The 14,176-nt window shown below is 42.6% G+C and overlaps 1 protein-coding gene across 1 annotated transcript in view; it reads left to right on the top strand.

Moving 5' to 3' along the window:
- BLTP3B (bridge-like lipid transfer protein family member 3B) overlaps positions 1 to 7,224 on the top strand; it is a 167,510-nt gene extending 160,286 nt beyond the window's left edge. The window contains exon 21 of the mRNA XM_082253146.1: positions 6,371 to 7,224. Within this exon, the coding sequence (XP_082109272.1) occupies positions 6,371 to 6,493 (123 nt within the window). The 3' untranslated portion in view covers positions 6,494 to 7,224. The remainder of the gene's footprint in view (positions 1 to 6,370) is intronic.
- Positions 7,225 to 14,176: the final 6,952 nt, after the last annotated feature.

The following is a 14,176-nucleotide window of genomic DNA, read 5'->3' as shown; positions in this document are numbered from 1 at the left end:
CTCTGCATTGAAAGGGGGCACACTGATCTCTCTGCATTTAAAGGGGGCACACTGATCTCTCTGCATTGAAAGGGGCACACTGATCTTTCTGCATTGAGTGGGGGCACGCTGGTCATTCTGCATTGAAAGGGGGCACGCTGGTCATTCTGCATTGAAAGGGGGCACGTTGGTCTCTCTGCATTGAAAGGGGGCACGCTGGTCTCTGCATTGAAAGGGGGCACGCTGGTCTCTCTGCATTGAAAGGGGCCACACTGATCTCTCTGCATTGAATGGGGGCATGCTGGTCATTCTGCATTGAAAGGGGGCACGCTGGTCATTCTGCATTGAAAGGGGGCATGCTGGTCATTCTGCATTGAAAGGGGGGCACGCTGGTCATTCTGCATTGAAAGGGGGGCACGCTGGTCATTCTGCATTGAATGGGGGCACGCTGGTCTATCTGCATTGAAAGGGGGCACGTTGGTCACTCTGCATTGAAGTGGGCACACTATACCTTGATTACTAAAGGCCCCTTTCACACTTTTGCGACCTCAAAGTCACACAATTTTTTACAGCTTTTTTTTGCCGCAAAGCAATGCCTATTACATTTTTCTGTTTGCGCCCCCCCAGCAATTTTGACCACCAGACGCCACTGATTAGAAGCCAATCAGGTCGGCTGCATGCAATTGTCCTGATAAGCAGCAAGGTGACAGGAGCAGAGTGCAGAAAAATACCTCATAAGCCTGCTGCTGCTCCTTCACTGTCCAATCAGTAGACTAAAGCCCCGTACACACGTACCGATCGTCGGCCGAACGATCGGCCGTCTTTTGTCCCCGGGCTGTCGTGTCTGTTGAAAAGTGCAAAAGACTGCACAAGAATTTTGTCCGCCGACTACAGCCGACTGCAGAAGTGATGTCATATGATGGTTAACTTTCCCTGTGTTTTTTCTTTTGTGAGCATGCCCAGTCTTGCAAATCTGCTGTCTGTCGGCCGAATTCTGTATTGACTGGCGAACAATCGGCCGCTCTGGTGTCGGCATACAAAAATTTTACTGCTTGCATGACAGATTCTTTTCGGCCGAAAGTGCGCTGTCGGAAGCATCATACTAACAAGCCGAAAATCGGCCGATCGGTCGTCGGCCGAAGCTTTTCGGCCGACAATCTGCACGTGTGTACGGGCCTTAAGGGCAGGGAAATTACACCACCATATTTCTTATAGTGGATCTTTTGCCATAAAATTCACTTTTTCTCAATCCCTTCATCCCCTTTTCTTTAACGTGATTGCATATTTCCATTTTTTGCGTTTTAATTCCTTATTTTTTCTGCATTCGTTCTTATTCTTTGCTTATGTGACATCCCCTCAGCTGATATCCAGCTCCTTGGGATATGCACATCACACATCCGCGAAGATTATAAGTGCTAAAGTTTACTGTCATTTTGTTCCTGCATATGTTTCAGCCAGTGCGGTCATCTGACTTGCTGCGTAAATCTCAGGACTGAATAGATAGAAATGCTAATTGTTTGCCAGGTAACACAGCCCCCTCACATTTATTTCATCTGTGTATTTAGAAGTGTTGTCTGATATTCAACTTTAAGATTAAACAATTGTTTTTTTCCTGTCGTGCAAGACACGGGTTTTCAAGTTCTCACCCACTGTAGCTCCGAATTCACCCTGCTGTGTTTATTGCATTATAGGATATAACCAGCTAAAGAAAGGATATCCTCAAGGGTTTAGGAGCAAAAACACTTCACAGATTACAATGCTGTTTTTCGCACACTAGATTGGGAATGGCCTGAAAACATGATAATAAAAATGTTTTCTAAGGCAGAAAAAAGCAGCCAATGTATGCTTAAGCAACAAAATTGGAGCTGTCAAATGTAGTATTCAATCACGTCCTTTGTTTTAGTTTTCTAGAGAAAAGAAGTGTAATTTCTAACTCAAAGTGTTCCAAATATTGCTCTAATTTAATAGACTGGCCTCCTAGTGCCCTTTTTCTTCCGCTTCTTTCCAGGCATCAAGTCCTAATGTGTTCCATAGATAAACTCTCATTGTCAGATAATGATCATCTCCATTTCACTGTTTCCTTCATGTTTAGAAACCGATCAGCTGGCAGCCAGTTAGTGCCTCTGCCTTGTATAAATCCCTCCTCTCACCCAATCCTGGCAACAGTTAATAACTTAAAGTGTTTCTCTAGCTAAAACTTATTTTTTTGCTAGAAAATTACTTAGAACCTCCAAACAATATACAGTGGGTACGGAAAGTATTCAGACCCCCTTAAATTTTTCACTCTTTGTTATATTGCAGCCATTTGCTAAAATCATTTAAGTTCATTCTTCTTCCTCATGAATGTACACATAGCACCCCATACTGACAGAAAAACACAGAATTGTTGACATTGTTGCAGATTTATTAAAAAAGAAAAACTGAAATATCACATGGTCCTAAGTATTCAGACCCTTTGCTCAGTATTTAGTAGAAGCCCCCTTTTGATCTAATACAGCCAGGAGTCTTTTTGGGAAAGATGCAACAAGTCTTTCACACCTGGATTTGGGGATCATCTGCCATTCCTCCTTGCAGATCCTCTCCAGTTCTGTCAGGTTGGATGGTAAACGTTGGTGGACAGCCATTTTTAGGTCTCTCCAGAGATGCTCAATTGGGTTTAAGTCAGGGCTCTGGCTGGGCCATTCAAGAACAGTCACGGAGTTGTTGTGAAGCCACTCCTTCGTTATTTTAGCTGTGTGCTTAGGGTCATTGTCTTGTTGGAAGGTAAACCTTCGGCCCAGTCTGAGGTCCAGAGCACTCTGGAGAAGGTTTTTGTCCAGGATATCCCTGTACTTGGCCGCATTCATCTTTCCCTCGATTGCAACCAGTCGTCCTGTCCCTGTAGCTGAAAAACACCCCCACAGCATGATGCTGCCACCACCATGCTTCACTGTTGGGACTGTATTGGACAGGTGATGAGCAGTGCCTGGTTTTCTCCACACATACCGCTTAGAATTAAGGCCAAAAAGTTCTATTTTGGTCTCATCAGACCAGAGAATCTTATTTCTCACCATCTTGGAGTCCTTCAGGTGTTTTTTAGCAAACTCCATGCGGGCTTTCATGTGTCTTACACTGAGGAGAGGCTTCCGTCGGGCCACTCTGCCATAAAGCCCCGACTGGTGGAGGGCTGCAGTGATGGTTGACTTTCTGCAACTTTCTCCCATCTCCTGACTGCATCTCTGGAGCTCAGCCACAGTGATCTTTGGGTTCTTCTTTACCTCTCTCACCAAGGCTCTTCTCCCCCGATAGCTCAGTTTGGCCGGACGGCCAGCTCTAGGAAGGGTTCTGGTCGTCCCAAACGTCTTCCATTTGAGGAATATGGAGGCCACTGTGCTCTTAGGAACCTTAAGTGCAGCAGAAATCTTTTTGTAACCTTGGCCAGATCTGTGCCTTGCCACAATTCTGTCTCTGAGCTCTTCAGGCAGTTCCTTTGACCTCATGATTCTCATTTGCTCTGACATGCATTGTGATCTGGAAGGTCTTATATAGACAGGTGTGTGGCTTTCCTAATCAAGTCCAAGCAGTATAATCAAACACAGCTGGACTCAAATGAAGGTGTAGAACCATCTCAAGGATGATCAGAAGAAATGGAAAGCACCTGAGTTAAATATATGAGTGTCACAGCAAAGGGTCTGAATACTTAGGACCATGTGATATTTCAGTTTTTCTTTTTTAATAAATCTGCAACAATGTCAACAATTCTGTGTTTTTCTGTCAGTATGGGGTGCTATGTGTACATTCATGAGGAAGAAGAATGAACTTAAATGATTTTAGCAAATGACTGCAATATAACAAAGAGTGAAAAATTTAAGGGGGTCTGAATACTTTCCGTACCCACTGTATATTTTTTTTAAGCCGAGGCCCTAGAGATACAAATGGTGGGTGTTAGAATTTTTTATGTGACATAGTATTTGCACTGAGGTTTTTCAAATGCAATTTTTTTTAAAGAATACACTTTGATGAATTTTATTCCACACAAACACATTATAATACCCGATTTTTTGGTAAAATATAAAAGATTTTTAATCTAAAAGTAAAAAGATACCTAACATGTCACACTTTAAAAAATTGTGTATGCCCATGAAACAGCGCCCTATTACAGTACCTAAAATCTCAATTTAACCGCTTGCCGACTGCTCACAGTATATTTACTGCGGCAGTCAGCCCCTCACAGGCAGAGCGACGTAGGTCTACGTCGCTAGCCTGTGAGGGCTTTAGGGAGCGAGCGCGCGTCGCCGGAGGCGCGCTCCCGCGCCCCCCGCGTGTGTGACCGGCGGACCCGATCGTCCACCGGTCACTCGCGATCATCGGTGGAGAGGGAGAAAGGCAGGCGGCTAATGTAAACAAAGCCGCCTGTCATTCTCCCCTGTGTAGAAATAGTGATCATACGGTTCTACTATGTAGGACCGTTGATCACTTTCCTACACCTCAAGCCACAGCCAATCACAGTTAGAATCACGCCCCTAGGGACACACATAGCCCCTCCCTCTCAAAAAAAGTTAACCCCTTCACTGCCAGTGTAATTTTACAGTAACAGTGCATATGTATAGCACTGATTACTGTAGAAATGTCACTGGTAACCCCAAAAATGTCAGTCAAGGGTCCGATCTGTCCGCCGCAATGTCGCAGTACCGCAAAAAAATCGCAGATCGCCGCCATTACGCGTTAAAAAAAAAAAACAACAAAAATGACCAAAATCTTTCCCTTTGTTAGTAAACGCAATAACTTTTGCGCAAACCAATCAAAATACGCTTTTTGCGATTTTTTTTTTTTTTTACCAAACATATGTAGCATAAAACAAATTGGCCGAAAATGTTAAAAAATGTTGATTTTTACATTTTTTTGGGGGAATTTCATATAAAAAAATGTGAAAAATATTGTTATTTTTGCAAAATTGAGGCTCTTTTTTTGTTTATAGCGCATGATCAAAAAATCGCACAGGTGATCAAATACCACCAAAAGAAAGCTCTGTTTGTGGGAAAAAAAAGGAAATCAAATTTGTTTAGGTACAGCGTCGCACGACCGTGCAATTGTCCGTTAAAGTCACGCAGTGCCGAATCGCAAAATAGGCCCTGGTCAGGAAGGGGGTAAAATCTTCCGGGGCTTAAGTGGTTAAAGCCTTTACAGGAGGGGTCTTCAAACTATGGCCCTCCAATTGTTCAGGAACTACAATTCCCATCATGCCTAGTCATGTCTGTGAATATCAGAGTTTTACAATGCCTCATGGGATGTGTAATTCCACAACAGCTGGAGGGCCGTAGTTTGAGGACCCCTGCTTTACAGGTTACCAGTTTAGAGTAAAGCCAGGTACACACTACAAGGTTTTTTTTTTATTATACAAGCCAGCGGGTTGAACAAAAAAACCTGTTGGATCCATTCGGAGACGCTGTACTAATGATCTGACATTAGTGCAGCAATCTCCCCGCTGAGCTGTTGTGTTCTTATAGGGAAAAGCCCCTCCGCCAGAACACACCAATCAGCGATCTCTGCCATTGGCTGAGAGCACTGATCTAGAGTTGGTTGGCTGCTGGTTTTCCAGCATGCACGTCTTACAGAAGCTTCTATCAGACCGACCGACATACACACAGGCCGAATGTCCTTGTTTTCGTTTTTTTTTTTTTCTGAACAGGCCGATGTCTCCTGACTTGAAGGCACACTCTGAAGGAATGGTACGGGTATGGCATTCATTCAGAGCGCATTTGTCTGTGACGTCACCGGCTGCTGCTCGCCTGAATATCTCCTAAACGGTGCACGTTTAGTAGATATTCATTTTACCTATAGGTAAGCCTAATTATAAGCTTGCCTGTAGGTAAAAATAAGAAATGAGAGTTTACTACCACTTTAATCAAAGCCTATTTAAGAAAGACCATAATTAGTGTCTGTGGGTACATGCAAAATTGCAGCATGCAAGGGAGGAAACGATTGTACTATTTTTTTGTAACCTAGAAACAAACACACAGTAGTGCAATACTGGGCATTTTGGTGCACTATATCCCATGTTGTCTGTTAGCATGGTGCATTTGGGTGCCGTTAGAAATGGCCTGTCAGTCATGTGACATGTTTCTTCTCCCTGTCTCAGAGTTTTCTTTACATCTTTATGCAGAGCACTTTCTGTAGGAAATCACAGGCTTAATATCAGGCTGCATATCTTGCAGCGTAGGTAGCGTAATTAAAAATAATGTAAAATGCACATACACGGCCATCACTGGAAGGATCTTTGTCTCTCCCTTCTGAATTATGTCTGTAGAAACAATAAACACTATATATGCAGTGTCCTCATAGCAGGAGTGTATTATAAAATGCATATAGTCTAAATCATATTAATTGCCTTCCTTTGTTTTTGTTCTTGCAGCTCCTTGAAGAAAATGAATGTCTTAAACACGAACTGGCCAAAACCAAGATGGCTCTTGCTGAGGCTCACATGGAAAGGGACAGCCTTCTTCATCAAATAAAGAGGTTTACCCTGATCAAGTAGCCTTGGATTTTGTACTGGAATGAAATGAAAAGACTGAATATGTTAACTGTCAATTCCAGAAACAATTAGATGATCTTGGCCAGAAATTGACTAAAACGGAAGTCACCAAGATTATTTTTCTTGGTTAGTAGAAGGGTAGACGTGATGTTTAAGGCTGTGCAGGGATGTATATTAAAACCTGTGCCCGGAGCAGTTTTTGTGTCCCACAGAAACCAAATATTTAGAAAGCAATCTGGAATTTACATTCTACTGGGTGTGGAAATACGATTGGTGGCTTTGGGTCACAGCAACTTGTTCACGTGCACAAGTTTGTAGGAATGTACACTTCATGTTTTATGTAGCCTTCTTTAGAAGAAAAATCATGCAGTTCCATTGTCTTAATTGTCATCCTGAAAACGTCAAAGGGTAATGCCATAAAGACTCACCTCTGGATGGTCCTGGGATCTGCCTGTCTGTTCTTCCATCTCACTCCAATAGGTGTCACTGCTGACCATTGCAGTGAGCTGGAGGCACAGGCCATGGTTGTTGATGGTGCTTTGCACCTCAGAATTTTTAGGTGACAAAAAATGCATGGACGTGACTTCAATTTATATTCTCCTTTACCATACACTACAAGTACAGTCTTATTGGCGTTCCCCTTTTAAGAGAACCTGTGCTTTGCCCATAGAGAGAAAAGTAACAGGTCCACCTAATTACCCAACTGCACATACCTTTCCTTCACTTACTTGTAGCTCCATTTGGCTATCTGGAACAAAGAGAGAAAGCTCTGTATAAGATCCAGGTCTTCATTTGGAGATTACACTGAGCTGAGGGCTCTCCCAGACCTCCACCAGCACTGTCAAATGGGTGGAAGGGGCTGTGAGTCTAATGCTCCCCATACCAGGAAATAGAGTATTTTAACCTGTCGCCCAGTTAGAGCAGCTGGAAGCAAAGAAAAGGTGAATATGTTCAGCTAAAGAGGAGGCAGTTAAGTGCATCTGTTGCTTTGCCCTGCATGGGTTCACTTTAAGCTCTGACTTTTTTTTAAAGTATTAAAGTTTGGAAGAAATGTTTTAATTATTTAAGGAAGGTATAACATCAGATAATAATTCTCTTTAGGCAGATCTGTTTTATTATTGTTTAAGAATTATTTTTAAAATTTTATTTGCACTATCAATAAATAATTCAATGCATTTGCATCTTGTTTTCAGTGTTTTTTTTTTTTTTTTTTTTTTTTATTGTAACTCCTATTCTCTGTTGCTGAAAAAGCCATTTGTTAATGGATGCATTAGTTCCTTAGTTGGTATTAAGGGGCAGCCATAACGACAGAAACATAAGCGCCACCACTGCTAACTTTGCTTTACAGGTGCAAGCTCTGGGCCACTATCCTTATCCATGCTCCTCTATGTAGTATGTTTCTGACCCAGAACAAGCAAGCATTTGTTGAAGTTGGAACTCCATACTTGTTATGGGTCTGTCCAGTTCTGGTCACCAATCCTCAGGAAGGATGTACTAGAAATGGAGAGAGTCCAGAGAAGGGCGACCAAGCTAATAAGGGGACTGGAGGACCTCAGTTACGAGGATGGACTACAAACATTAAACGTATTCTCTTTTGAGAAGAGACGCTTGAGAGGAGATATGATAGCAATAAACAAATATCCTAATGGTGATTCAAGCATAGCAAGTAAGCTAGTCAATCTCAGGGAGTGTAAGAAGACACACAGCCACTCAATCTTATACACTCTTTATTTAACCTTACCAACTATGTAACTATACTAGTAAAAAGTATGAGATTAAGAAATGCATAACTTGTGACTGTACCCATGTAATATATTTGCTGGATTGCCCATGCGGCCTTCGGTATGTGGTGAGAACAACCTGAAAATTGGGAATACGTACAGTGCATCTAAGAAAGTATTCACAGCGCTTCACTCTTTCCATATTTTGTTATGTTACACCTTTTTCCAAAATGGATTAAATTAAATATTTTCCTCAAAATTCTACAAGCAATATCCCATTATGGCAAAGTGAAAGACGTTTGTTTGACATCTTCGCAAATAATGAATTTAATCTATTTTAAAATAAGGCTGTAACATAACAAAATGTGGAAAAAGTGAAGCGCTGTGAACAACATCAAAAAGTGTGATGTCAGAAGGGGGTGGAGCCACAGGGTGACCTAACCAGGTGGCCCGCCCCTTGCCTATATAAGAAATGTCAAAGTGTGGAATGGGCATACAGCAGGAGGCAAGACTGTTTTAATATTTTTTCAGGTCGGCGTTATTGATGATGGATTTACATCAACGGATGCTATTTTTTTTATTTTTTAATAAAGGATTTGTCAAAAACTGTCTTGTGTGGTTATTACTTTTGTACACTTTTTGGTGAATGGGTAGGGCTACTATGTACCTGATACCCATTCATATACGGGGAGGCCGGGATCTGGGGGCCCCCTTTTTAAATGGGATTCCAGATTCCGATAAGCCCCCTCCTTGCAGACACCGACAAACACAGCCCAGGGTTGTCGGGAAGAGGCCCTTGTCCCCGTATTTTTTTTTTTCGGCGTGGGGTTTCCCTTGACCACTAGAAGACTGGAGGATTTGGCTGCTCAATGACCAGGCCCTATTTTGCGATTATTTTAACAGACAATTGCACGGTCGTGCGACGCTGTACCCAAACTAAATTCATGTCCTTTTTTCCCCCACAAATAGAGCTTTCTTTTGGTGGTATTTGATCACCTGTGTGATTTTTATTTTTTGCAAAAAAAGAGCAACAATTTTGAAAAAATAACAATATTTTTCACATTCTTTTATATGAAATGCTCAAAAAAAAAATTTAAAAATCAAAATTTTTTAACATTTTAGGCCAATTTGTTTTCTGCTACATATTTTTGGTAAAAAAAAATCGCAATAACCGTATTTTGATTGGTTTGCGCAAAAGTTATTGCGTTTACTAACTACGGGAAAGATTTATGTAATTTTTGTTTTTTTTTACTAGTCACGGCGGCGATTTTTTTCAGGACTGCGACATTGCGGTGGATAGATCGGACCCCTAACTGAAATTTTTGACACTTTTGGGGGTACCAGTGACATTACTACAGTAATCGGTGCAAAAATATGCACTGTTACTGTAAAAATGACACTGGCAGGGAAGGAGTTAACTGTACTGGTGATCAAGGGGTTAAATGTGACCCTAGGGGCGTGATTTGTGAGATGATCACAGAGACATGCGATCCTATATAGCAGGATCACATAGCCTCTGTGATCATCTAAGGGAGAATGACAGACGGCTGTGTTTACATCAGCCGTCTGTCCTTCTCTGTTAGCTGCAGGAGATCGCGAAAGGTCGGCGGCCATCGGAGCTGCCGGTCACACGCACTGGCTAAAACTGCGGTGGACAGTTGCTAAGTGGTTAAAAATCCATACCAGACCCGAAGAGCCTGGAAAAGACTGGGGGGGGGGGGGCCTTTGCCATTTTTTTTTTTTTAGTATTTTCAATAGCCAACTTCTGGCAATTGTAACCTCGAGTCTTTTTAAAAGGGATTTGACTCGTTTTTTTTTTCTTTGGAAATTACATTTTTGCTGTAGCATGTTTTATGCATGCTACAGATGCACCACCTTACAGCCACATTAAGGGGACCCCCAGGCACAATATTTATGTAAAGGTATTTTTCATTTTTATTGTTTCACTTTAAGCATAATTAACCTCTTCCGGACCGTCCCACAAGGATATACTGCAGCAGGGCGGCCCTCCTGCACGAAATCACATACCTGTAAGTGATTTTGTGCGTCTGGGGCCTGGCCACCCACACTGTGATTGGACACAGTGGGAGCCAATCAACGTGCACCTGGCGATCGTTCTTGAGAGAGGTAGAATGGTGGTCTGCCTATGTAAACAAGACAGATCGCCATTCTGTGATAGGGGTAGGGGGGGATCTTGTGTTTCTGCTAAGCACCCCCAATAAATACGCCCCGTTGCGTGATGTTGGGGAAACCAGTCAGGGACCAGCATTGCTGGAGCAGAGCGACGCCCCTAGCTGCCAGGGGAAGAACTCCTCCAGTGAGGCTGGGAGAAAGGGAAAGGAAAGACAGGTGCTGGTGGTAGAGGACTCAATCATTAGAAGGACAGACAGTGCAATCTGTCACAAAGACCGTGAGCGCCGAACAGTCTGTTTACTGGGCGCTCGGGTTCGGCACATCACAGATCGGGTAGACAGATTATTGGGTGGGGCTGGGGAAGACCCAGCTGTCATGGTACACGTGGGTACCAATGACATAGGCAGAGGAAGATTGAGAGTCCTAAACGATTTCAGGGACTTAGGCGCTAAGTTGAGGAGTAGGACCTCCAAGGTAGTATTTTCAGAAATACTACCTGTACCTCGAGCCACACCAGAGAGGCAGCGGGAGATTAGGAAAGTTAACAAGTGGCTGAGGAGCTGGTGTAGTAAGGAGGGTTTCGGGTTCCTGGAGAACTGGGCTGACTTCTCAGTCGGCCACCGGCTCTTTGGTAGGGACGGATTGCACCTAAATGGGGAGGGTGCAGCCGTACTGGGTGAGAGGATGGCCAAAAAGTTAGAGGGGCTTTTAAAACTAGGTGATGGGGGGGAGGGTACAGATGTAGAATTAGCCAGTGGGGAGCAAGATTAAGAGGGCACAATTGGGGATAGTGGTAGGGTGCTCAGAGCTCCTAAACCTAAGGTGGGTATGGGGAAAAATCACAAGAGCAGCCTAAAAACAACATCAAACGAGGATATATGCAACCGGTCAAAATTACGAGGTTTGTATACCAATGCCAGAAGCCTGGCCAACAAGATGGGAGAGCTGGAGCTGCTGATGTTTGAGGAGGACTTAGATTTTGTGGGGATAACAGAGACTTGGTTCGACAGCGCTCATGATTGGATGGCGACCATTCAGGGGTATTCCCTTTATTGCAGGGATAGAGAAGGTAAAAAAGGGGGAGGGGTATGTCTGTATATTAAGAACAGTGTACAGGTAAATATGAGGGATGATAATAATGCAGCTATGGATGAGGCAGAATCCCTATGGGTAGAACTTAAAAGGGAAGGCACTATAGGGAAGGTAATACTGGGCGTATGTTATAGGTCCCCCAACCAGAGGGAGGAGGAGGGGCGGACCTCCTTTTACAGATAGGATTGGCAGCAAGGATGGGAAATGTCATTATAATGGGGGACTTTAATTATCCAGATATAGACTGGGCAGAAGGAACTGCACAGTCAGCCAAGGCTCGGCAGTTACTAAATGTTTTGCAGGACAATTTCATGAGTCAGATGGTGAACGCACCGACAAACAATGCGGTACTTGACCTACTGATTACCAGCAATACAGACCTGCTCACGGATATAGAGATACGGCGCAACTTAGCAAACAGTGACCATAGTTTCAGTATTAATCATAGTAATAGGAAACACAAGGGTAATATAAAGACACTGAATTTCAAAAGAGCCAATTTCCAAAAACTGCACTCTCTGCTAGAAAATATCAAATGGGATAGAACCCTGGGAACAAAGAACACGGAGGAAAAATGGGAGTGCTTAAAAAGCATACTAAACAAAAGGGATTGGCCAGTGCATTCCAAAGGGAAATAAATTTAAAAGAGCAAAACTAAACCCTGGGTGGCTAAACTCCAACATAAAAATGCATATTAATACTAAAGAAAAGGCCTTCAAAAAATACAAGACTGAGGGGTCATTGGCAGCATTCAAGCATTACAAAGAGTGTAATAGGAAATTTAAAGACGAAATCAAGGCGGCTAAAATAGAACACGAGAGACATAAAGCGGAAGAGAGTAATAAGAACCCCAAGAAATTCTTTAAGTATATAAACAGTAAGAAAGGGAGGCCAGAACACATTGGCCCCATAAAAGATGACAAAGGAAATATGGCCTTAGAGGACAGAGAGAAGGTGGGAGTGTTAAATAATTTCTTCTCTTCATTCTTCACAAAAGAATCGGGGGGCTACACTAACCCAGCTTGTAAGGCTAAACTAAATAATACAAGTAAAACTGTGCAATAATATTAATACAAAGTGAGAAGTGCAATACTGTGTATAAATATAGCAAAGGGTAATCCGTGCAATGAAAGTCCAAAAGAAATAAAGTGTTCTTGTGCAGAAATGTTCTATTGGGATGAATCCAATATTTAGATTGCTGGTGAAAACGGCAACTTCAAGCATAAGGGGTGCAAACTCACCGGATTTGGTGGGTCCTGACTGCCATACGGCAGCAAGACCTTCCGAGCTTGTGGCTTCACAAAGCCTCATTTAACTGCTGGCTCACTAAGATCCTCGCCTCCTGGAAATTGGGGACCAATCCTCAGAGTCCAATTGCAGGGGAGAATAAAAAATGCTCTAATGGTGCAGTACCGTTAAATGGTAGTTTTTATTGCCAATGTTAAAAACAAGTAAAATACAAGTAAAAAGCAAATAGCACGTCCGCTCTGGGTGATTGCCTGGGAATGGGTAACGGCGACTGCCGGTTTGCGTCCCACCAGGCTACCTGGAAGCGTGCGGCGTGCGTTCCACCTGACGCGCGTTTCGTCAGAGCGTGATGACGTCTTCAGAGCAGGTGGTCTCTGCTAAACCCGAAAGTAGGAAGTAAGGGCATTTGAAACGCAGGCTGGGACGCAAGCCGACCGCCGCATGCTAGCAGGGGAAAGGAGATACAAGAGGGATACTGCAGATCCTTGGAGGATTTTTCCTGATACCCGCAAGCAATCAATACAAATTGCCCAGTGCCAGGAGGGCACAACTAAATGTAAGAAGCCAACTATTGTTATTTTGTGTATTTCCATTAAAACCAACAGTATTACACTATTTTCTGGCTATCTTATGTGTCTTTATACATGCGGACCGTATCTTCATATGTACGAGTAACGCACAAATAGGAGTAAGGAGCAGGATACTCTGGAGAAAGGAGTCGATTAAAGGTCTGATCCACCTAAATTTAGGGATCACAGGCGTTGGGGGTCCTTGCGACCTGCTTTTATCTGGTAAGAGGCAACGAGTGACACACCCCATCACCTGGAGCACTAAGGATCCAAGCGATTGAATTTATATAATTTTTTCTGCATGAATTGACTTGGACTACCATTTAATTATTTATAAGCACTTTTTAACCCCTTTTAAGCACTATAATAGTGGGCACAATATTTGATTTAATATATTTATCATTTTTGCTACTTTATTTATCTTTGCGGATGCACAAGTAAGCACTGTAAAAATCCTTTTGCAAATATTTTGCACGATCGTAGGATAGCACTTGCACTTTGCTAATTATTTAATTTATATTGCACTATTGATATTTGTATTGAATTTTCTTGAGAAATATACACTTTAAATTATTTTACAAGTATATATATATATATACAGGACTTTAAAGATTTCCAGCGCCTTTTTACCATATATCTATTTACCTATTTATTGTTATTTAACAATTAAAAGGGCAGCAGGTTTTAACATCTTTTAATTAGGGCTGGGCGCCTTCACAACCTTTTATCAATGCCTGTGTAATATTGAGGTCTATGGACCTCAAAGCGCATCAAAGTCGGACCAGAGTAGTGCAAGGACTACTTTGAAGTCATTGATAGTTGAAGTCGCACAGATACGAACAGTACTCATTGGAAATCGTGGAGTATGACTCGTCATGCGACTTTGTAGTCCCAAGTCACAGGACAAGTCGCACAAGTGTGAA

The sequence above is a fragment of the Pelophylax lessonae genome (genome assembly GCF_965119305.1).
Source record: "Pelophylax lessonae genome assembly, chromosome: 4".
Lineage (NCBI taxonomy): Eukaryota > Metazoa > Chordata > Amphibia > Anura > Ranidae > Pelophylax > Pelophylax lessonae.
The sequence above is the reverse complement of the archived record's forward strand: the minus strand, read 5'-3'. Positions and strand labels throughout refer to the sequence as shown.